The 22,302-nt window shown below is 36.5% G+C and overlaps 4 protein-coding genes across 6 annotated transcripts; 2 read left to right on the top strand and 2 right to left on the bottom strand.

Annotated features, from left to right (window-relative positions):
- The first annotated feature begins 2,295 nt into the window (after nt 1–2,295).
- Nucleotides 2,296–3,563, top strand: LOC105642706 (Ribosomal protein L7Ae/L30e/S12e/Gadd45 family protein). The gene is made up of 6 exons (XM_012227622.4): nt 2,296–2,430; nt 2,525–2,572; nt 2,663–2,723; nt 2,801–2,944; nt 3,061–3,228; nt 3,306–3,563. The coding sequence occupies exons 1-6, from the start codon at nt 2,351–2,353 to the stop codon at nt 3,429–3,431; spliced, it is 627 nt and encodes a 208-aa protein (XP_012083012.1). The 5' UTR covers nt 2,296–2,350; the 3' UTR covers nt 3,432–3,563.
- On the bottom strand, nt 3,490–11,352 carry AGY1 (Albino or Glassy Yellow 1). 2 transcript variants are annotated; one of them, XM_089721713.1, is made up of 20 exons: nt 10,652–11,352; nt 10,370–10,442; nt 10,026–10,232; nt 9,619–9,721; nt 9,311–9,491; nt 8,498–8,716; nt 8,191–8,304; nt 7,991–8,104; nt 7,548–7,715; nt 7,222–7,397; nt 6,668–6,734; nt 6,413–6,559; nt 6,135–6,230; nt 5,980–6,048; nt 5,671–5,772; nt 5,289–5,540; nt 5,100–5,167; nt 4,677–4,794; nt 3,977–4,216; nt 3,490–3,883 (listed from the first exon to the last, which is right to left on the bottom strand). In XM_089721713.1, exons 1-20 carry the CDS (start codon nt 11,063–11,065, stop codon nt 3,734–3,736), a joined length of 3,078 nt encoding a protein of 1,025 aa, XP_089577839.1. In that variant the 5' UTR covers nt 11,066–11,352; the 3' UTR covers nt 3,490–3,733. The 2 variants fall into 2 exon arrangements, with proteins under 2 accessions (XP_089577839.1, XP_089577840.1); XM_089721714.1 differs by lacking the exon at nt 9,619–9,721 and having other exon boundaries at nt 9,311–9,490; nt 10,042–10,232.
- Nucleotides 11,353–12,550: 1,198 nt separating this feature from the next.
- LOC105642704 (Sec23/Sec24 protein transport family protein) lies at nt 12,551–18,043 on the bottom strand. 2 transcript variants are annotated; one of them, XM_012227620.4, is made up of 7 exons: nt 17,821–18,043; nt 17,574–17,669; nt 16,678–17,415; nt 14,648–16,468; nt 13,272–13,388; nt 13,098–13,169; nt 12,551–12,955 (listed from the first exon to the last, which is right to left on the bottom strand). In XM_012227620.4, the coding sequence occupies exons 3-7, from the start codon at nt 17,155–17,157 to the stop codon at nt 12,818–12,820; spliced, it is 2,628 nt and encodes an 875-aa protein (XP_012083010.1). In that variant the 5' UTR covers nt 17,158–17,415; nt 17,574–17,669; nt 17,821–18,043; the 3' UTR covers nt 12,551–12,817. The 2 variants fall into 2 exon arrangements, with proteins under 2 accessions (XP_012083010.1, XP_012083009.1); XM_012227619.4 differs by having other exon boundaries at nt 16,678–17,669.
- A 297-nt stretch (nt 18,044–18,340) lies between these two features.
- On the top strand, nt 18,341–21,235 carry LCD (Pyridoxal phosphate (PLP)-dependent transferases superfamily protein). The gene is made up of 2 exons (XM_012227616.4): nt 18,341–19,843; nt 20,686–21,235. The coding sequence occupies exon 1, from the start codon at nt 18,481–18,483 to the stop codon at nt 19,837–19,839; it is 1,359 nt and encodes a 452-aa protein (XP_012083006.1). The 5' UTR covers nt 18,341–18,480; the 3' UTR covers nt 19,840–19,843; nt 20,686–21,235.
- Nucleotides 21,236–22,302: the final 1,067 nt, after the last annotated feature.

Raw genomic sequence — 22,302 nt, 5'->3', positions numbered from 1 at the left:
GGTGAGAAATACACAGAAGAAGCAAGCAAGCTATAGCAGGGACCATCCATGTATAAGTACGTAAATTACCCTTTCTGTTGATAATAATATTTATGGATCTACCAAAAATTGAATTATTATAGTGAGAATGACAAATTTTTTTTACTTCTTCTTTCACCAATCTCTGTCGGATTTATAGGTGGCAACTAATAGAACTAATTGTTTGTCTTAAGTTGTACACGCATAATCATGGATTACAAATAATGGAGTTTGATTAAAATTCCCTTGAAAGGTAATTAATTAAGAGGACAGGACAGCTTTATCTAATGAAATCTTAATCAAACAATTTAGATAATACTGGTCAAATCAAGGATTTAAAATGGACCTCACTAACTAAATTAAGAATAATTAAGTAGTATAATAATGGACAACAATGGAGTAGAAGCATCATAATTTCATGTCCTAAAGGGAGAGAGAAGAGGTTGTTCTTCTAGTTATATCTACTATATAAATACATCCTAACTACCCATAAAATAAAAAATAAAAATTTACACTACACATGGGCTGTCTCTTCCATTGCCATTGCTTGCCTCCTGTTTATTTCTTAGCGTAAAAGTTCATTAATATTTACGATCCTATCAAACCAAATATTTTTTCTCATAAGGAAAAGGAAAACAATAGTAAAGTTTGTGAAGAATAGCATAGTGTAAATACAAACTCTGAAAAAAAATCCCATAATTAAATAGTTTCTTTCAACTGTTTTTTCTTTACTCTCCACTCTTAATGATTGATTTTGAATTTTTTTTTTTTTTTTTTTTTTTTTTTTGCTAATACAAACCATGTTATTGGAGCAGAACTTGTTTTACAGTAATAAAAATTTGAAAATTATTACGTGATTGAACCTTTTTAACTTATGAATAATATATAATAGTACTCGAAATTAAGAAAAAAACTATAAAATTGAAAATTACTCACATGGTATCTCATAAAGTGATAGATGTATTAGTAATCACAAAGGTTCTTCGAAAAAGAAAGAATAAGTTTGGTAGAGAGCAACAGAAGCTACCATTATATACGGCCACCTTCTACTCCAACTACTGCATGACCAAGATCAACGCCACCAATTAATGTTTATATATATATATTAACCCTAACAACAAATGGGAGAAGCACTGCAATATCTTGCAAGAAATGAACTTTTTTTTTTTTTTTTTCTTTCACCATGTTTATTAATGGAGAAGAAGGAAACAGTAGTACAAAAGGATAAAAAAAAAAAAAAAAAACATATCCCAAAATTTGTGCGATTCTTCTTTCGAAATAAAGACAAAAATAATTGAATGGGATGAAAGAAAATGTACAAGTTAGCAAACATGGAATGCGGGTCAAATTGTTTTATTTCACATCATAATAATAAATGGGTTTTAATGCCTTGAAGGAGCATTGCCGACTTGAATCCCCATTTATAACATTATTTATAATAATTAAACAGTTATAACTGTGATTCTTGCTCCGTTTACCCTCTTTATAACCTACCAATCTATGTTAAATCTTGAGTATTAATAATTCAAAAAACAACATAAATTTGCTTAAATTTCTTCTCAACAGTTTGATTGTCCATCTCATATATACATATATTGCAGTTCAATAATCTAAAGAAATTTTTAATAATTATACATTCAAAACCTTTTGGTCTATTATTGAAAATAAGAATCAACCATGAACATTTCCCTTCTTCTTGGCTTCACATACTGTAAATTTGTGATTACTTGATTCCATTAAAAGTTCATATCATTTTTTGGATCTACCGATCTAACGAGGAGGAGGAGGAGGACCACTTCATTTTCACTCGTGAATGTACTAAACGTTGCAATTATTTTAAACTTTCAATGAACAAACGTTAAATTGTACCAAAAAATAAAAGAAAAAGTAAAAAAAAAAAAAAAAAATGCAAGATGACCAAAAAGGACTATGTATAATGGAAAAAATTTATCTAGATTGAGTCCATATTCCACTTATGGACCTGAAATTAAGATCAAAATAATAAAATTAAGGATTCTTTAAAGTGTTTTTTATTTTATTATTATTTTTTAATGTATGATTAATAATACTCTGGTTTCAATAAAAATTGTAATTTCAATGGTTTGGTGGATAAGTGGGAGCATACATCTTGTATAGGCAATTATTTTCCATGTATAAATTTCTCTCTTCACTTTGTTTTGGGGCTATGGCCTATTGGGCTCAACCCATTGGGCTTCTTTCTAAGTGCTAAACGCGATTGATCCATTGGGTGCATTTTCTCGAACACGTAGCAAGCAATGGAAAATTCAAAACCCTTTCTGCTAAAACCTCCAAACGAAATCAAACCGCAACCATGGGAAACAAAAACAAAAACAGAGCTTCTAAAAGCACTACCGACGCTTCCAAGTCTAGCTTGGTTCCTCAAGACCAAGAGTATGCATTCTTTGTTTATTTTAGCTTTCTTTTCTAAAGAATCCTATTTTTCTTAGAAAAATCTTAGCTTTATGTGGTGCTTTTGACTGTATAGTTGCTATGAAGGGGAACGTCTTGCTCGTTTGCTCAAACTAATCAATCGGTATAATCACAAACAGTTTCGCACTTTCAGTTTCTTTTCTTTGAATGGATTTCAATTGCGGTGTTTGATTTTCGTTTCGCTTGCTAACAGGGAAGTTGAGTCTGTAAAACTTCTGGAAAGAAATTCGCTGCCCGAGAAATTCTGGTTCAAGGTTTTTAAGCTATTCTTATTTATATATATTTACTATTTTTTTTTATGTTCGTAAAACTTATGGGTTGCTTGATACAGCAACAATTCGCTATTGGAGTCAATGAAGTCACTCGTGCTCTTGAACGAATGTTGCCGACGGCGGAGATTGATGGCTCCCATCAAAAGCCGCTGCCTCATACCGTCGCCACTCATCGTCGCAAACCGCCTGCAGTTCCGCTTCAGGTTAGTTGCTGTGGTCTTATTATTGTTGTTATGAAAAAGGTTTGTCTTTTCATTGTTAACATAGTTAAATTAGATATTTTTAAGACTGGTAATGACTCTCTTAATTTTACATTTAGGCCATACTGATAGCTTCTGATTGCAACCCTAAATGGCTGACAAAGCATCTCCCAAGCTTGGCTTCTTTGAAGAAGGTACCAGTGATATTGGTTAAAGATCAGAAAGGAGGATCTTTGAGACTAGGTGAACTTGTTAGACTTAAAACAGCAATTGCAATTGGAGTAAAAGTAAGAATCATCATGACCTGAATTTCATTATGTTATGAAAATCGCTTGATATTAATTTGATATTTCGTTTCATGTAGGATAGAGGAAATTCCTTAAATGAAATTGTGAAGAAAATTCTTCATGATGGCAATGAATTGAACCTTGGAACAAAATGTCTGGAGTCGGCCGAGACACCTTGTGCGCCCTCTGTCAATGGTCTATGATTTGCACAGCCATGGTTCTTTTACAAGCTTTGGAGCAGAGCAGAAACAGAACAGATCATACTGATGTATTTACCAATTTCTTATTAAAATTGAAAAAAAAATAAATAAATAAAATGATTGGTTCTTTGTTAATGTTACAATCTTTCCTGATTTCTATCGTGTGGTTCCGCTCTGGTACAGTTAAATAGACATAAATATTTCTCACTCGTGCATGTTGAAGATTTATATTCTACAAAGTATCACAGAGCAAGATGGCTTTTTGGATTGTCTCCATCATTTACAAATTCTGTACGAATTCTTCCTTAGGCACTAGCCTGAGGGGTTGCAGTTGATGACGACGACTCAGTGGCACCAACTGGATCGACATTTTTGTTAGCGCCTCTACCATTTGTGACAAGCTTGGCTGACTTCTCATTCCGGATTTGTTCCTTATTGACAACCACAGGTTGAAACTGCCAAAGAGAAAACAACACTCCAATAAATACATCATTCATTTCAAAATGAACAGCTAATATGTTGTAATTTTTAGTTTGGCTGTGTCGAACCTGATATATGGAATATATGACATTTCTTCTTATCTGAGCCATCATCTCTAAGAAGAGATTGTAGCCTTCTAGCTTATACTCAATAAGTGGATCACGCTGTGCATAACCACGCAAGCCTACAGCTTGCTGAACGAACTTGATTGCCTGCAAGTGTTCCTTCCACAAACGATCAATATTACTTAAAATTAAGAATTTCTCAGCTTCCGCCATCAAGCCCGGTGCTTCTTTTTCCACAGTGTCCTACAACACAGTTCAAACAGAGAAGGGAAAATCAAAAGTTATTCTTCCTAATTGGTGGGTAAACTCATTTATATCCAAATCATGCAGATTCAATGTAAAGGTTGAAACAGGACACACAGTACCATGTCCTATGCAAATCACAGTGCAATAATTCATCATTAAACATTTTATTTACTACAGAAATGTTGGAAACTGTCAAAAAGTTAAAAGAATCCAGGCTCCATTTTAGCCAAGCTATAGCAAGGAATCACTTTTATGTGATGTGATGACCTAACAGAATTCTTGTTACATGGTTCAAGCATGGATATAAATACTAGCATGATTATAATGCAGCAGATTTTCCTCTCATTTAAAAGAGCATAGGAAATGGACTCAATTAATACAATGATAAGATCCATGGATCTATAATGAACAGGAAAATCTTTCTAGAGATAATGAAATAAATATAGTATTTGCTAACCCTTTTCTGAAAATATGCTTCGCGACCTCGTAGACGAAGGTAATCCTGCAAGTCCTCATAACTTGAACACTTGCTTCTCAGCAAATCAGGGGTCAAATCAGTCAGCAGATAGCAGTACCTAAGATTACAGTAGTACACGTTAGTAAATTATTTAAAGAGCCATATTAAGCAAGAAAGCCATCCCATATGAAGGTCTTCCAACTACAGAAGCGCTGGTTTTAAATTTCATTTAAGAATTTGATCAATAGATAATTTGAAAACGTTAAATTTAACTCCAAAATATCTGAAAAAAAAAGAAAGAGAGACAGAACCTCCGTATCAATACTGCATTCAAGAACTAAACAGGCATCCAAAATCCATCAAACAGAATTCAGTTTTGGAAGTTTATCCAGCATTAAACAAATAATATAGGAATGCTCTTACTGTTGAAGTTTTGCAATGAGCTTTTCTAGATCCCAATTTTCCTTTGAAGCATCAGAGCCGATATTTGCCTGCTCATAACAATATTACAGTTGTTGAAATGTTTGAAACCAGACCCATTCACAGTACAAGGCACTGCGTAAGAGATATTAAAAAGAAAAGTTCAAATAACAAAGTTCTCAAACAGGTTACCTCTAAGATGTCATCCATCGTCAATTCAGCATATTCAATAATAAGAGATTGGAGATTATCAGATTGAAGAGCTCGCCTCCTCTCCGTATATACACGATCTCTTTGGCTATTCAAGACTTCATCATACTCAAACAATTGCTTCCGAATATCGAAAAAGTAATTCTCCACTTTTCTCTGAGCTTCATCTAGAGCTTTTGTCAGCATCTGGGACTCGATTGGTAGGTCTTCAACTCTAAAAGCTCTCATCAAGCCCTGTAAGTAGCAATACCAAGAATGTCATACACTACACCAGTATCCCCTTAAGAAAGACCAAAATAGGGAGTTATGACAAACATATTCCACAGGAGAACTAACAACTAGGGAACTGAATCAGAGGCCTCACCTGGATACGGTCACCACCGAAAATCCTAAAAATGTTATCTTCAAGACTCAGGAAAAAGCGGGAACTTCCAGGGTCACCTTGGCGACCACTTCGACCACGAAGCTGTGCAGAAACAACAAACAAGTTCTGATTTAGTACATTTTAAATAAAAAAAGATTCATGATCCCATCAAAGAAACAAAGAAAAAGACAGAGTGAGTTTCTTTTTCAAGTGAAAATCAAAAGGACAACATGAGTTTGATGGATGATCATGTAACTTGTCTTTGCAGTTTAAATTCAACAATTACATAAAAATATTGACTGATCAAACCTGATTGTCAATACGGCGTGATTCATGCCTTTCTGTTCCCACCACATGTAGTCCACCAGCTGAAACAACCTGCAGGAGGTGTGGACATAAATTAAGTTGCAAACAATACTTGCATGTAAAATCAGGGTCAAATGTTATGATATGACAAAGCTTACCTTCTTCCTTTCTTCCTCAGTATAGATCTTATATTCTCTAACAATTTCTAGAAAGGCATTCCGCAGTTTGGCTATGACTTCATCTTGTACAGGGCCCTACAAAAACAAAACAATAATAATACAGAGCTTTACAGAGCCTAATGGAATAATTTTTTAACAAGAAACATAGGAGGAATATAATTCATAGTGTCATAAAATTAGTCTCAATCGATCAAGGAATCAAATTAAACTTTTTGCCAATTTGACTTCCAAATGTAAAATTTACTTTCCATGTATACCTTTTCACAAGAGTAAGATAAACGCTCCTCTGCTTCAAGCTCAGTCAATGACCTTTGGCCCCATGTTTTCACAGCCAACTGTACAGCTTCCTCAGCCAACTTCATATTCTCATTAGATAGCTTGCATGGAAACAAACTCTCATTGACCTAAAATTTTATTAACAATGTTAGACAAATGAAATATATGACACAGCAACATCTCTCAGAAACCGGGCTTATTTCATATATTTTTATATATTAACATGAATGCCAAACCTTCCACGTCTTCATTGGAGGAGGTTTCTTCACTGATACAAAAACTCCTTCAGCTGGCTTAACAACTCTGCAACATTTAGATAAATATAGATACTTTAAAACATATAATTAACAGTGATAAATACGCACATCATTTAAGAGAGTTAGTTTTGAACAAGATGCCTTTCTTGTCTACATTATTAGAAGCTCAAATGTCATCCAGTGCTGGAAAGAACAGCGCATGTCATTGCTGAAACCACAACATATGTGGTGAATGGTTTCCTCTCTTACAAGATATCCAATAGTTCTTAACTAAGTATTCACATAGACTTCAATGGAATATTCCAGTTACCTCAATAAGCTGAGGATAAGATACTTGTGAATGCTATCAGATTCTCTAACTAGCTAGGATTCATGTCTACTGAATCATTCTTATGAACATGTAGCAACATATGAATATAAACTGGCAATGCAAATTTCAATAATCTAATTATGGGCATACCAGTTGAAACACAGAAATGTTTTAGTTGGAAAAATGTACAGAATACACCAGTCGTTATGAAGTCTAGACCTACCTTGGCATGAGCATCTCACGTAGTTTCAACCTTGCCATAAATTCTGCGTTTCCACCTAGAATAATATCCGTTCCACGACCTGCCATATTAGTAGCAATTGTAACTGCTCCTAAGCGTCCACTCTGTGCTACAATCTCTGCTTCTCTCTCCACATTCTCTGGTTTTGCATTGAGAATCTTTAAGACAAAAATATCTACTTAGTGTCTCACCCAAAGAACATTTATCCAAATCTCTGAAGTTTATTTTCCTGGTTCACACTCAGTTTTTCATGTATTAATTCTCCAAAGTTCTACAGCTTCAATTCCTAAAGATCAACAAGGCCTCACCTCATGAGGAATTCCAGTTTCTTGCAACTGTTCTGACAGTGCATCACTCTGCTCAACACTTGTTGTGCCAACAAGCACTGGTCGACCTGTTTTATACATTCTAGAAATTTCTACCACCACTGCCCGCCATTTTCCAGTAGTTGCCCTGAAAACTACATCGGATTCATCCTGAGAAGGAATTGAGAAAATTGACAGCATTCATCAATAAGTAAACGGTTCTGCATTAGGTAAAACTCACAAATGAGCTGAAAAACTTAATGGAGTCGCAACTGCAGATAAGAAGGTAAAATCGCTCTTCCTCTTAGAGAGTATCTAATGATTCTTACACTTAACTACCAGGCGAAAAATCGAAAATTTGCACAACTTGTGTTGCTTATCTTCCATATCTAGGAGATTCTAGTTAAAACAGTAACCAACATAAATATGGATGCAATAGAACAAACCTTTCTTATCATGGGCTTGTTTGTAGGCACAATTGTAACTTTAAGTTTGTATATACTCTCAAATTCTGTGCTTTCAGTTGCAGCAGTACCAGTCATTCCACAAAGTTTTGGGAACTGTTAGATGTAATAAGCATTATCAAGCTAAAATTTCATCGCCAAAACTGATTTATCTAAGTAGCTGAGAGATAGAATGCCGGAACCTGGAGAAAGAAGTTTTGGTAGCTAATTGATGCCAGGGTTACAGTTTCATTTTGAATGGGCAAACCCTCTTTTGCTTCAACTGCTTGGTGAAGTCCATCACTCCATCTCCTCCCCTGACAGTAAAGACAATATCAAACTCACTGTACCTTCAGTTATCAATGAGTCTGCCTCCTTTCCTAAAAAAGAAAAATCCCTTTCTAGACCCTCAACATTCTTTGCATACAAAGTATACAAAGCTTATAGTATATAATAATATTTAACTACAAATGACATAGATAATTTCACTATTTAGATAAACAACATCACCTGCATAACTCGACCAGTAAACTCATCCACAATAAGCACCTCCTTGCCACGTATAATGTAGTTAACATCCCTAAGAAATAGCTCTTTTGCTTTTATTGCATTGAGCACATATGATGCCCATTGTTCTCGAGGATCATACAAATCTTTTACATCCAAAATTTCTTCAGCATCCTCATAACCCTGTTCTGTGAGGAGAACTGTTTTCTGCTTCTCATCCACCTGCAATAAGTCAAGCACAGCCTTGGTAAGAAAGAGAATTAAAAGAAAATCATACAAAATTTGTCCTTGCCGTCTGGATATAAATGATCACTATTTCTGCTGACTGAAAACTGGAAATCCAATTTAGGACAAGGTTGCCTTTTAAGCACAGGCAATATGATTTAATCCACAAGAATCAACATTTAAAGCAACCCATTAGCATATTTATTTCCTAAGAATAAATTGATTTCCCAATTTACTTTTGTTATACTTTGTCATTTTCATCAGTTTGTCCTGTATACATTCCATCTCTCAAACATGGCTGCCATTGACAAACAACCAGTAGTAAGTTTTCAAGCAGTGTCATTTATACACAGGACAGTGTATAAATTATGCAGTTGCCACAACATGGATATTACAGCAATGTTAGTAGTGTTTGTACTTCTTTTCTCTACACAATCTTTCTTTTTGGAAATATTTGTTCCTACTACTGAAATCAATACAAAAAGAAAGTAAGAAGAAAGAACATAGACTTTTCCTCACAAACCAAATAGAAGTTTAAGTAGTTAGACTTAATCAATTTTAGATAAAGCATAATATTAGTAGAAGTCTTACAGTGTAATGTATATCTCGTTCAAAGGCTGCAGCTATTTTTGCAGCCTTATAGTACCGATCACTAGGTTTCTCTGCCGGTCCAGAAATGATGAGAGGGGTCCTTGCTTCATCAATGAGGATAGAATCAACTTCATCAATTACACAGTAATTGAATCCCCTCAAGACGAGCTCCTCAACACTCTGTATATACCAGAAAATAAATTCAACCAGGGCAGAACAGACCTTGAGCAAGCTCTTCAATGTATGAATCTAAACAATGACAGTAACAATATAGGATAATTTAGCATGAAAGACAAGAATTACTTTCCGTGGCAAGATTATCTCTCAAGTAATCAAAACCGAGCTCACTGTTGGTGACATATGTGATGTCACACAAATAATTCTCTCTTCTTTGTTCACTCGTCATGTTTTCTGACATCAAAAGCAGTTGTTAAATTATGATGCCAACCAAAAATCACAAATCAACTTGCAGAAGTAATAACCAACCAAACACAAAATATAGGTGACACGCATAGACATGTAGAGAGAGAGAGAGAGAGAGAATAAAGCCTCAGGCATAAGACAATAGCAGAAGTTCAAATATATAATAAAGCTCAACAGTTAAAAACTAACAGACAAAAATGAAAATAAAATTATATAGGTAGATACTGATACATGCGTACATGCATAAGAGTTTGCAGAACATGTAATAAACAAATCAAAGTAAGTGACATACGTTGGATTAGGCCAACCTTCAAACCAAGGAAACGAGGAACTTGACCAACCCATTCACAATCTCTTCGTGCTAAATAATCATTGACAGTGACAACATGAACTCCTTTCCCACTTAATGCATTCAAATAAGCTGGTAAAATTGCAACAAGTGTCTTTCCCTCTCCAGTTCTCATTTCAGCGATTTCTCCCTTATGAAGCACCATGCCACCTACATAACGAGTGCGAGCGCACAAACACAGACAAAAGAGTGAGGTTTAGGAATGCCAAATGTCAATGTATGTTGAGACACTTCATATGTTAGTAACAATAAACATTACCAAAATATCAAATTTGATAAGACCTTACCTATCAGTTGCACATCAAAGGGACGAAGTCCTAAAACCCTCTTAGAAGCCTCTCTGACTACTGCAAATGCTTCCTGCAATAGATATGTTTTTGATTGCCATAAACAAATTCATTTAGAAGCACAAACAACAACTGCATATAAAGTATTTGATAACTATCACCGCAAAATCTACACTGAAGTCCCAGTCCAACGCATTATTACCAATCAACTTCTGACCAACCCCTTCCAAACATTCAAAAATAACAGAACAGTCACCACTAACAAATTTCCACACGACTTACAGGTAATAGAGAATCCAAGGATTCTCCATTCAGGGCCCGCTCCTTCAAGACAGAAGTCTTGTTTCTCAATTCCGAATCAGACAATGCAGACATCTCCGTTTCCAATCCGTTAATCAGTCTTACAGTTGGAGCATACTGCTGCCTAGTGGACTCCCCTGTATCCGTCCCCTTAAATATTCCACCAAGAAGACCTCCTAATGAAGCCATTGCAACCATCCTCCGTCTTCTACTCCTCTCCAATTTCCATGTCTTTGCTGCAGAACCGAGCATTTTTGGTGATTTTGCACCAAAAAACGAGGTAACAAGTCTAGTTTTCCCATGGTAAATTTCATTGGCAACAAGAGAGTTTGGAGGAAAAGACGAAATGGAGGATAAGCGGTTAACCGAAGACGAGTCGCATAACGGTGCTGCCATTTCTAGTTCAAAATCAGAAGACAAGAAGATGAGCGAGTTTGAGGTAAAGCTTGAAAAACTAAATAACAAGGAAGGAGGATTGGTGCGAGGAATTTGTAGTTGCGGGAACTGGTGAGTAGAAAGATTTTAGATTTTTCGTGTTCTGTTCTGGTTAGTTAGATAAGTAAAGCTATGCTGGCAGATGGAAGCCTGGAGATGACGAGAGAGAGAGAGAGAGAGAGAAGGAGGGAGGGAATGAGGAAGGGGATAAGGTAAGCCAACAAATCATTTGCGGAAAGGAAATTACACAGCTGAGAAATTATTTGGAAAGCATCATAATCTTTAACATTTTTATTAATATTTTAATTTTTAATAAGATAATAATTTTTTTCATTTTTAATTGTATTTTACTATTAAAATTAAAAATTATTGTTTTTAATAGAAATTGGCCCTATTTGCCCTTGTAAATATAATTAGAACAATATTAATGTAATGAAAATTGTTTTTTGACTAAATTATATATTACATGGCTTAAATTCATTTTTTTTCTCTCCATTAATTTGCTTTTCAAAACAAATATTAACATTAGTCAACTTAAATTACAAATAAATTGCATAAATGATTGGCCAATAATAAATTGTGTTTTGACAGTCTGCAAAATTCAGGACGTGCACATATTTGCATGTGTTGTTTTTACCACAAAGAAAAACAATATTTTATTTCATCAATCCGTTTTTCAATAATGTATTCATAACAAAGATAAAGATGATACTGGTTAATTTCTAAATATTGAGAAATTTTGCCACCCTTGACTTGTTTCTATTTTATTGGGGAAACATTAGAAAGGGGATTTTTTATTATTATTTTAAAATGCCATTTTTCAGACGTCAAATAATCCCAGGCCCAGGCCCAGGCCCACTATTTGATTAGCCTCGGATTGGATTTGAATTGGAAGATGGATCAGATTAAACCAGCTTGAGCTTTGCTTATTTTGTAATTCATTTTTATATTATTTTGTTATTCTTAAAAAAAAAAAACTTTTTACCTTTTTATTTATATATATTTTTAAATAATTATTTTTACTATTTTCATATTCCATAAACTAAAATAAGATTAATACATTAAATATTTAAAATAAAATACATACAATTGAAATAGGTTTTCCTACTAGCTAATTTTTTAACAAAATATAAATTAATATCGTTTAGCTCACACCATTGACAAGATGTGAATCTCATATTTATATTATTGTATTTAAATATTTCAAATCCCAGCTCGACAATATATTTGAGGGATTTTACAACAATAAATTTAAGGGATTTTCATAGATTTGAACTGCTAAAACTCAAAAAATACATAAATTTAGTTTGAACTGGATGGGTGGCATCCAGAATGTAATTGCAGCCAATGATGCAACTATAGTTGCCGTTAATGCAACGCCAATTTTTGTTTATTCACAAGATTTAGTATTCTGGTGACTTATTTTCAGAGATCATGTCAAATGGATTGAGAGAGACGAGATGGAAATTTTTATTACATCCTCAATACATTTCAATGAGAATCAGAATGTGACGAGAAAAAAAAAAAAAAAAAAATCAAAACTCTTGACAGTCGAGTATGGATGTTTCCTGTGTCAAAAAAGGAAAAAGCGGGGAGGGGAGGGCAGGGGAGGGGAGGGGAAAGGGAAATGGATAGAAATAGGAGAGGGCAGGTTTCCACTAGCCAAAGTAGGATTCTTTCTAAAACACAAGCCACTGAATTGCAGAATATTACTTAACTTGGTTCTGGTGGCACTACTTTCAAGCCTCGCATCCATTCACAGAAACTAGGATCATCAAAATGAATAAAGCTGCATTTCAGCTTTGTCCGCTGTTCCGTTGTCAAAGACCGAAGCTGTGGAAACCTTGCCTCCTACAGCCAAACCGGATCAAATTCACATCAATAAATAGGTGACAAATTACGATAGTTGTTTGTGAAAGTCCCAGAATAAGTACAACATAATATCCATTATTATCAACCAAATATGCTTTTTTTCACTTGTTTCTATCCTTACCTGTTCATAAGGAGGATCTTTGTGTGCTGGTATCAGGCGAGAAACAAAATATCGAGCTTGGGAGCTCCCTTCCTGTTATTAAAACCAAGTTCATTGATTTGGGGAACAAATGGAGCCACTAATGGATAAAACTGCATGAAAAAAAGAATGAGAAAATAATATTGGGAAAAGAACCTTGAATGCTAGGATCCTAGGCGCTGGAAACCGCAGTTCAGTGAGCTCTTCAGCCAATGTTCTGCAAGCTGCCAAAGCTGCTGCACTTCTTCCTTCATCAGCAGCTAGTTCAGAACCCTGTAGTTACAAGTTATCAGTGAATTATATAATAATAGTGAGTGCAAATGAAATTAGAACAATAAGTTTCAAGACAGCGAAATAATCAACTGACAGAAAAAGAAATCCAGGACATAGAGAACATATTTTAAGCAGTTAGGCTGTAAATGATGCAAGTCCTCTAATATGAACACTGGTTCGAGATATGCAGGTGTCCGGAAATCACATGTTCATTTGGGATATGATGTTTGTAAAATGAAAATCAACACACAGGCCACTAGCACAATGGACAGAGAGTTCCAAATTCATGTGCGAGACTACCATAATGTTACGGGCGCTCTTCAGATATGGCGAATTGCATGGCCCATTTGATTTCAACAGTTAGCAACTCCTCTAAGAAAGCCTATCGAAAGCTGCTGCCAATAGTCATTCATCCAGTTCATTTTTTGAATAAGGTTTTAGGAAACAAAAAATATTAGACACTAAAGGGTAGTGTTATTCTTGAATTTCCTTCCCACTCAGAAAATGGAATTAGAACTACATTCAGAGTGGCAGAGGTGCATGCATGCACGGATGCATACACTTGGAAGCACATGCATATACCCTCAAAGGTAAACACATCATAGGCATGAGAAAGGCAAACAACATATCAAATAGACATTTTCTTCCAGTGGACACTGTTGTTAAAATTTTTAGTAATTTGAAACTACACAACGAAGGTTTTAGAAAAACAGATATTGGACACTCAAGGCTTTGTATTATTCTTGAATTTCCTTTCCACTCAGAAGATGGAATTAGAACCATATTCAGAGTGTCATAGGTGCATGCATGCACACACTTAGAAGCACATGTTTATATATGATTATCCCCAAAGACATGTGCATGCATGCACACACTTAGAAGCACATGCATATATGATTATCCCCAAAGACATACACTTCGTAGGCATGAGAAGGCAAACAACATAACAAATCGACAAATCAATACACCAGAAGCTCAGGGGCGGCGCCACACTATGTGAAGTGGGGTCAATTGACACTCAATTTTTTAAAAAATATTTATAAAATAGGATTAATTTGATAAAAAAAAAATTAAAAAAAAATATACATTAAGTGAAAAATTTAGGGTTTTTAATCTAATTGATCCCACTAAAAATCAAATTTAATAAAATGACCCCACTAGAAAATATTTCTAGCTCCGCTACTGCAGAAGCTCCAGGGATGAGAGGTCGATAAAGGTTGCCATATTAAAACAGTAAAAAGAAAAGTTAAGTAGCTTACCAACCAGATGAAAACATTAGTGCCATGGTCAAGAACCACAGCTGTATTGGACTGCATTGCCAGGTCATATGCAGGTAATTCCTCAAAAGTACCCCCTTCCCGGTGCATTAAGCAACGAGGTGCTACCATACGGAGTGAAAGATCAAAGGACGCATTTAGAAACAAATTGCGTAATACAGACCTCTCATCTTCATGTCCAACAATGCTTCCCAAAAGTGGCCCCCTTCTAAGATGAAAAAGGAACTCTGGTAATGATGAGAGTTCTTTGGGGAATCGATGAAGTTTTGACTTTGGTACCTGGGACCCAAATTTCAAAGCAATGTCTTTAATTCTCTCATCTATTGTTGCTCGCATATCAACTGCATCAGAATAGTTTTTGGCTCGCAAGAGAGTCCTCTTGGCAATGAGGATTGCAGCCACTTCATCCTGAACACTCTCTAGGTATGTTGAAATGCTATCAACAGCAGGCAATCTGACCGTAATAACTCTGGAGATATCAGCTTGATAAATGCTTGAATATTGAATTGCAAATTGGAAATATACAAAATCATTCTTGATGTCCCCTTTAGTTTCCATGGAGAGTGCAAAGCTTTGGGTTTCTTCGACGCTCAACATTTGAATAGAGAGAGACATGTCATTTTTAAATGTTTCATGAGTGTCTATATGTGCCTCTTCACCAGGACCCACAACTTGAGTAATAAGAATATCATTAGAACATCGAATCTCCAGTAAACCCTGGGAACCTGATGCCCGGGAAGATGCCCTTTGCAAATTTACCCCAAAGGCTTCTCCAAAGTCATCATGGAGTACCAAAACACCCCCAGAAGCTTTAGCAAGAGGCTGCAAAACTGGAACTCTAACAGGACAAGTTCCAGCACACAGAATGTCAACCACTGTATTGTGTCGATGAGCTTCGTGACCCAGATGCTCCATCCATTTCAACGCCATCTTTTCCATATGAGGATAATTTGGATGACTAAAAGAATGGGGGACTGATCCAGGGCCATAAGTGTTAGGTCCGCCAGCACACACAATTATCCTGCTATTACCTCCAGCCCTCTTGACTACACCTCGAGACATTTCTGCTGATGGTCCTTGAATTATACCCAGAGCAACCTCAACTGCAGTACCCAGGCACCGATCTCTTGAAGCTTCTGCAATGTTCAGTTTATATGGTCTAAGTGATGAAAAAATTTGGTGTGCTACTTCTTTTGAAGCATGCATAGGCGATAAGTACACCCCAGTTCCATAGATCAATGCTTTCAAGGATTCCTGAGAAGGTGATTTGTCACCAGGAAGCACATCAGCTGATGCCATTGATTCCTCCGAAAAATCATAAACCGACACAGTGCGTCCATACAATATGATTCCAATTCTTGCTGTAGGGGGAAGTGAATCGACAAACGCATGCAAGGAGCTTTGTAAATGTTGCAGGTGTGGTTCATCTAAACAGTCATCTATAACAAGGATGATGGGTGCAGACATTCTGGAATCGGAAACTGGAATAAAACCAGGTCTCTTATTCCCAGTTTGAACATAATCAACCATGGGCGATGACATTTCTGGGAAGTTACGAAGATCTTCTTTGCTTGGAGCTATGTATTCACCACCACTTCCATTCAATGTCCTGCAAAGTACACATTGCCACTGGCCTGAACCAAGTAATATCTTGGAATAGAGGTTAGAATAAGCTCCACAATTTTGGCAGCGATGGGGATCACGCTGTATTATTTGTGGACCTGGTGAAATCTCCCTCCCAGGGGAAATCAATGCCCCAAAACCTAAACTGGGTACATTTGCAAGTTTCTTCTGCTTTAAAACCTATACGACAATATGAGCCAAACAGAAATATTCATAACGACATTCTCTTAGCAAAAACGATATCTGGAATTAGTATCCAGATTTAATGAGAATCTCATGATAATGACATTTTCTTAGCAATGCCATAACAATAATATTTTAGAAGACAAAGAAACATACTAATATGAAAATCGTTAACTTGTTTGAATCAGAGGGAATCAAAGAAATACCTTGTGAGCAGAGAATAAGACACATGGTAATTCCCCAATAGGCAATGTGTCCTCTGCAGATTCAGGAACTTGGTGCTGCAACTCAGCTGATCCATTTGAGAAATGTGGAGGTGATGATGTGGGCAGTGATGAGCCTGATGAGAAAGCAACTGGCTGAGGAGTTGCAGGAGATGTTCGAAAAGGCACAGCAGCAGGCCGGACTGGTGAAGTAAAAACAGGAGGTCCTGGGGGAGTGCTTAGATGAGGAATTGGGCTTCCAGTTTTAACCCCATTGGCTGGTGATAGTAAATTTGGAGTTCTGATTGAGGGGGAAGGAATTTGATCCTGTTGCAAATTAGGAGATGGAAATCTGGGGGCTCCTGCTAACAATGGAGGAGAAGGAGGAATTGGACTTTTCTCAGATTGAGGCGTTGATGTGTCAGTGGTAGCAGGAGTAACAATAAGAGGATATCCAGAGGAAGATTGTGGAGGATTAGACATCGGAATTCAAAGTGTTTCTTTTTGTTTTTTTTTTAAAGACCAAGAATATTCAAGAATCGAAAACCAAGTATCAGACGTTACAGGAACCCAGAAACAATTCAATCTGAATATAAAGGACCAGATATGGAATAAAAGGGCTTTGAGACTGCAGTGAATTTCAATGGCTTATTCATAAAAGTTTAATCAAGAAATGAAAGAGACGAAAAGCCTAAGATTACTGCCACACGCGGCTGAAGAATTCTAGCACAATCCAACTTGCTACAGCACAAGACAAAGAATTAGTTGACTAGAGAAACCAAAACCCTCAATACAAACTAAAACCCCAGAAGCAATCAAGAACCAAAATTGAATTTTTGATCCGAACCCAGCTAGTGAATACTAGATAAAGAATCTTCTAAAACACATAAAATTTTCACCTTCAGATATCAAATTCATTGCAATACAAGAAAATTTTCTAGTGATCAAAACCTGATCACCGATCTCCCTTATATCCACTCGGGCATTCTTGAACACTGAAATCAAAAAAAAAAAAAAAAAAAAAAAAAAAAAAAAAGAGGAATAAACTTGAATTAAAGACCTCGTCCAAAGAAAAGAAACGGGGTTCTTAAGCAAATATGCATATAAAATGATGAATTTGAGCTGAGAGAAATGGAATCCACGTACCTGAGAGAGACGAGCATGGGATTAAGAGAAATAGCAGAGAAATCTTTTTTTTTTTTTTTTCAAGAAGGAAAACATCGTTTTTTACTTCTTTTGGATTCTGGGTCTTGGATCCTGATCCTGACTTAACTTGAGCAGCTAGAACTAGAAGCGAGAGATCACTTCTCGTTCTCTAGTCCTTGGCTCTGCTCTCATGACACGCGTTAGAGCACAGACTTGCAAAATGCAAACCATCGATCCACAAATCCTCATCCTTTTAATCTAAGGCCCATTAATTAACATAGGCAGCCCAGATCCATTAATAATCGGGTACTCTCTGTGGGCTCGCTCAATCGATTTGGTGAATTTTTCCTTTTGACCCTTGGTGATTGTCCACGTGTCTTTCTCTAGATGGAAAATCTACTTACGCAATCACATGATCACGTCCTTTACTACTTAGAATCCAACATGGCATCCTCAAGCGACGCCGTTTTTCTTACTCATCCAGTACGGTATCATTTCTACCTGGATAACGACAGATCTCGCTGTTGGGGCCTCTGATAGTCTGATGCTAAACAAACCCTGGGCAACTCTTTCATGCATTCGATTTCGAGTGTCTAGCCGTGCTGTTTCAAATAATGCGCAGCCTCCTTCACAAACCCTAACTCGCTCCGACTCAGCCCAATGGAAAACGAGGATCCTCGAAACGGTGAGTCGGTTCACCATCAGCACGTCACCAAGAAACCCCGACTCGCTTGCGTCATAACGGAATCCGAAATCCAAGAGGAGTTCTCTCACCACCAGTCTGGCATAGCCCGAATCAATAACGGGAGCTTCGGCAGCTGCCCGCAGTCGGTGCTTGCCGCTCAGAGGGAGTGGCAGTTAAAGTGGCTGCAGCAACCCGACGATTTCTACTTCAATACTCTCCGCAAAGGGATTCTCCACTCTCGCGCCGTGGTTAAAGACCTCATCAATGCCGATGACGTCGATGAGATCTCCCTCGTAGACAACGCAACCACCGCGGCAGCTATCGTCCTCCAGCAGATAGGCCGTTCCTTCTCTGAGGGCAAATTCTGTAAGAACGACGCCGTCTTGGTGTTTCATTGTACCTTTGAAGCAGTAAAAAAATCCATCCAAGCTTATGTCACGCGTGCTGGTGGGTCAGTAATCGAAGTTCAGCTTCCATTTCCGGTTAATTCCGACGAAAAAATTATCGCTGCGTTCAGAAAAGAATTAAAAAATGGTAAGTCCAATGGTAAAAGAGTTAGGTTAGCAATAATCGATCACATCACATCAATGCCTTGTGTTGTTACTCCGATTCGGGAACTAGTTAACATTTGTAGAGAAGAAGGCGTGGACCAAGTTTTTGTTGATGCAGCTCACGCTGTGGGTAGTGTTAAAGTAGATGTTAAAGAAATTGGGGCTGATTTCTACGTTAGCAATTTACACAAGTGGTTTTTTTGCCCACCCTCGGTTGCATTTTTGTACTGCAGAAAGAGGAGTTCATCTTCTGATGTGCATCACCCTGTCGTTTCACATGAATATGGGAATGGATTGCCAATAGAGAGCTCGTGGATTGGTACAAGGGATTACAGTTCACAGTTGGCGGTACCAGCTGCTTTGGAGTTTGTAAATCGATTCGAAGGAGGGATTTATGGAATAATTAAGAGGAACCACGGGAAGGTTGTTGAGATGGGAAAAATGTTGGCAGAGGCATGGGGGACTAATCTTGGGGCTCCACCGGAGATGTGTGCAGGCATGATTATGGTTAGTTTGCCTTCAAGATTGGGTGTCAGGAGTCAAGATGATGCTTTGAGATTACGGTCGCATTTGCGTGACAATCATGGGGTTGAGGTGCCTATTCATTATCAGCCTCCAAGAGATGGTGAGATGGGAGTAAAGGATAAGGATGGGTTCATAACGGCCTTTGCAAGGGTTTCTCATCAGGTTTATAATACATTTGAGGATTACTGCAAACTTAGGAATTCCATAAATCAGCTTCTTGAGGAGCCACAGATATTGGAAAAGCTTTTTGCAGGATGAGAAGGTATTAATTTTTGTACACAAATGGAGTTCCTTGTGAAATATATGTATCGAAATGTAGAACTCTGATTTGATCTGATTGTTTTCACTTTTTAGTAATCAATAATATGACCTCTTTTACATTCCCATTATGTTATAACTTGAGAAACATAAAGATAAATTAATACTGGATCATCCACTATACAATATCTGAATTAAGTAGCTCCCATGTTGTCTGTTTTTCTAATAGAGTGCATGTGGCATGCATGCGTTATAGATTTTGAGTTTTGGCATAACAGCAATTGCAAGCTGGCGTTGTTTTATTTGTTTTGCATAAAACTTAATCAAATGGGATTGACAGATGCTTGCCTCCAATTGAGAATTTGAGATGGCATTTCCTATGTCTATCCAGGTTTAAGCAATCATTTATGATTCTTGTGCATTTCCGATAATGGTTAATGGCTGTTTTCTACTGCTCCACTTTTAGCCTTTTGTTGTAAGCTTTCTGTGGTTGTTTCTTCAATCACTTTCCTGGAACACTTCCTTTTTTCTTTCTCCTATCTTTCTCCTAATAATCTACTCAAACACTTAAAATTGTAAGAAGTTCTGGAATCGATATTATTGAGTTGATTGAGTTTTGAGTTTCTATTGGTTTAGTATGTACACTCTGATGTCACAAACTCATCGATTAAGTTCTTCCCATTTCTTTTTTGCAAAGAATTATTCTCGTTGCGTCAGAGTGTTTCAAGGTGGCAAATTTCTTTTAGGTTTGGATTTCAAAATGTATGAGCTTCGAGTATATTGAATTCAATGTGGTTCTGCCTGTTTGTGCTGACTGCCCTTTTTTTTTTTTTTTTTTGGGAACAGCACACTGTATGTTGTTAGCTAAAACTAAAACTAGAAACAATACAAAACCATTAGGGAGAATGGAGATTTCACTAAATTAGAAGATTTGCTTGGAAAGCGATGACATATCCTGTAAACAATACGGTGACATTTCATATCTGGGTTGAGAATGGCTTCAGGCAATGGTCTGTCAAACTGGAGATGGTAGCCATTAGTGATGCATTGCGGTCGCTTTGAATTCTTTGCCTGTTGAGTTGATCTCCAACTTTGACTGCAGATTAGATTCATCTGGCTGAAAGAGTCTTGGTTGAATGGCTTAATGCTTTAATGGTCAATAACCATCCTTTGGCTGGGGCATCTTGGGTGCAACAAGCCAGATAGTTGCCAGCAATTTCCCGTTTATGCAACTCCCTTTTTTTTTTAATTCCTTCTTGGGCTGGGAAATGTTTTTTTGATTTATTGAGTTTATATCTGTATTTATTTACTTGAGTTTAGAGGTGTATTTGTTGACTCTTTGTATGTGGTTACTTCAAAATACTTGGAGGGATAATGCCATTTGATTCTCTGTTGATCTCTCTTTTCATACATAATATCTGAAAGGGATAAATACTATTTAGAGTCTAGGGCGTAGTCGAACTAGCTTCTTTGTTCCTGTATTTTGCAAAATTCATTACTTGCTCCATGTGTTTTAAGCCTGTTCAAAGATTTGGTGTTTCTGTTATAAATGTGCATTTTCTTTTTTTTACTCAGTCAAATGAAAAAGGTCCAAATTAGAGCTGAGAGCAAACTTTTAATTGCAAAAATACCTCTAACCATATGTAACTGTACTTTTCCTTCTCCTTCTCACTTTCTTGTTCTTATCACCTTCAAAACCAAACACCACTGTTGCTGCCCAAGCCCTACCATTGCCGACCTTCATCTCCATTAGTTATTTGAGTTTCATCGGTAGTTTTTTAGTCTGCTTTAAGGGTTTCATGGCTCGTGTGCAATTCAATTAACTTTGGTGTGATTTCTTCTTCCTTCTTTTTTTTTTTTTTGCTGGGTTGGGGGGGGGGGGGGGGTTGAATTGCTTTGTCTTTCATGAATTAAGTTGTGGAATTCATGCCTGCCTTCTCATTTGAACCAAGGATTAAGGCTTTTATTTTGGAAAATATTCTTTTACAGATCATAAATGTATTAGTAATTGTAATTTCTAGTTGAGATTTTCTTTTTTCTTCCACTCACTTTCCTAAAAAGTTTATTTTCTTATACTCTTTTGTGATTGATTATTTTTGCAACTTAGCCATGGAAGTTGGCACGGGGTTTACAAAGGAAATTTGTCAGATTTATTGATAATGTGTTTGATTCTTCTGCTACTTGTCTTGCATTGTGTTTAGAATTGAAAGACAATGAATGAAAGAAATGCACAGGAAACCGATAGTGAGAATAAAGGAAATGAAAATTGTCTTTTCATTAATGATTCATGATTAATGGTTAAAATATCAATTCTTTTAATGGAAGGACGAAATCATTTAGTGAGTTTAAAGACAGGGACTAAGTAATAAATTTACCAAAATACAGAGACGATATAATTAATTTAGCCAAATCTCAGGTCCTGAATAGTATCTATCCTTTTATGAAATTCAGAAGGCAGTCGTC

Source organism: Jatropha curcas, chromosome 5 (assembly GCF_041381405.1).
Source record: "Jatropha curcas cultivar XTBG-Jc1 chromosome 5, XTBG_Jcur_1.0, whole genome shotgun sequence".
In the NCBI taxonomy this organism is placed as follows: domain Eukaryota; kingdom Viridiplantae; phylum Streptophyta; class Magnoliopsida; order Malpighiales; family Euphorbiaceae; genus Jatropha; species Jatropha curcas.
The sequence above is the reverse complement of the archived record's forward strand: the minus strand, read 5'-3'. Positions and strand labels throughout refer to the sequence as shown.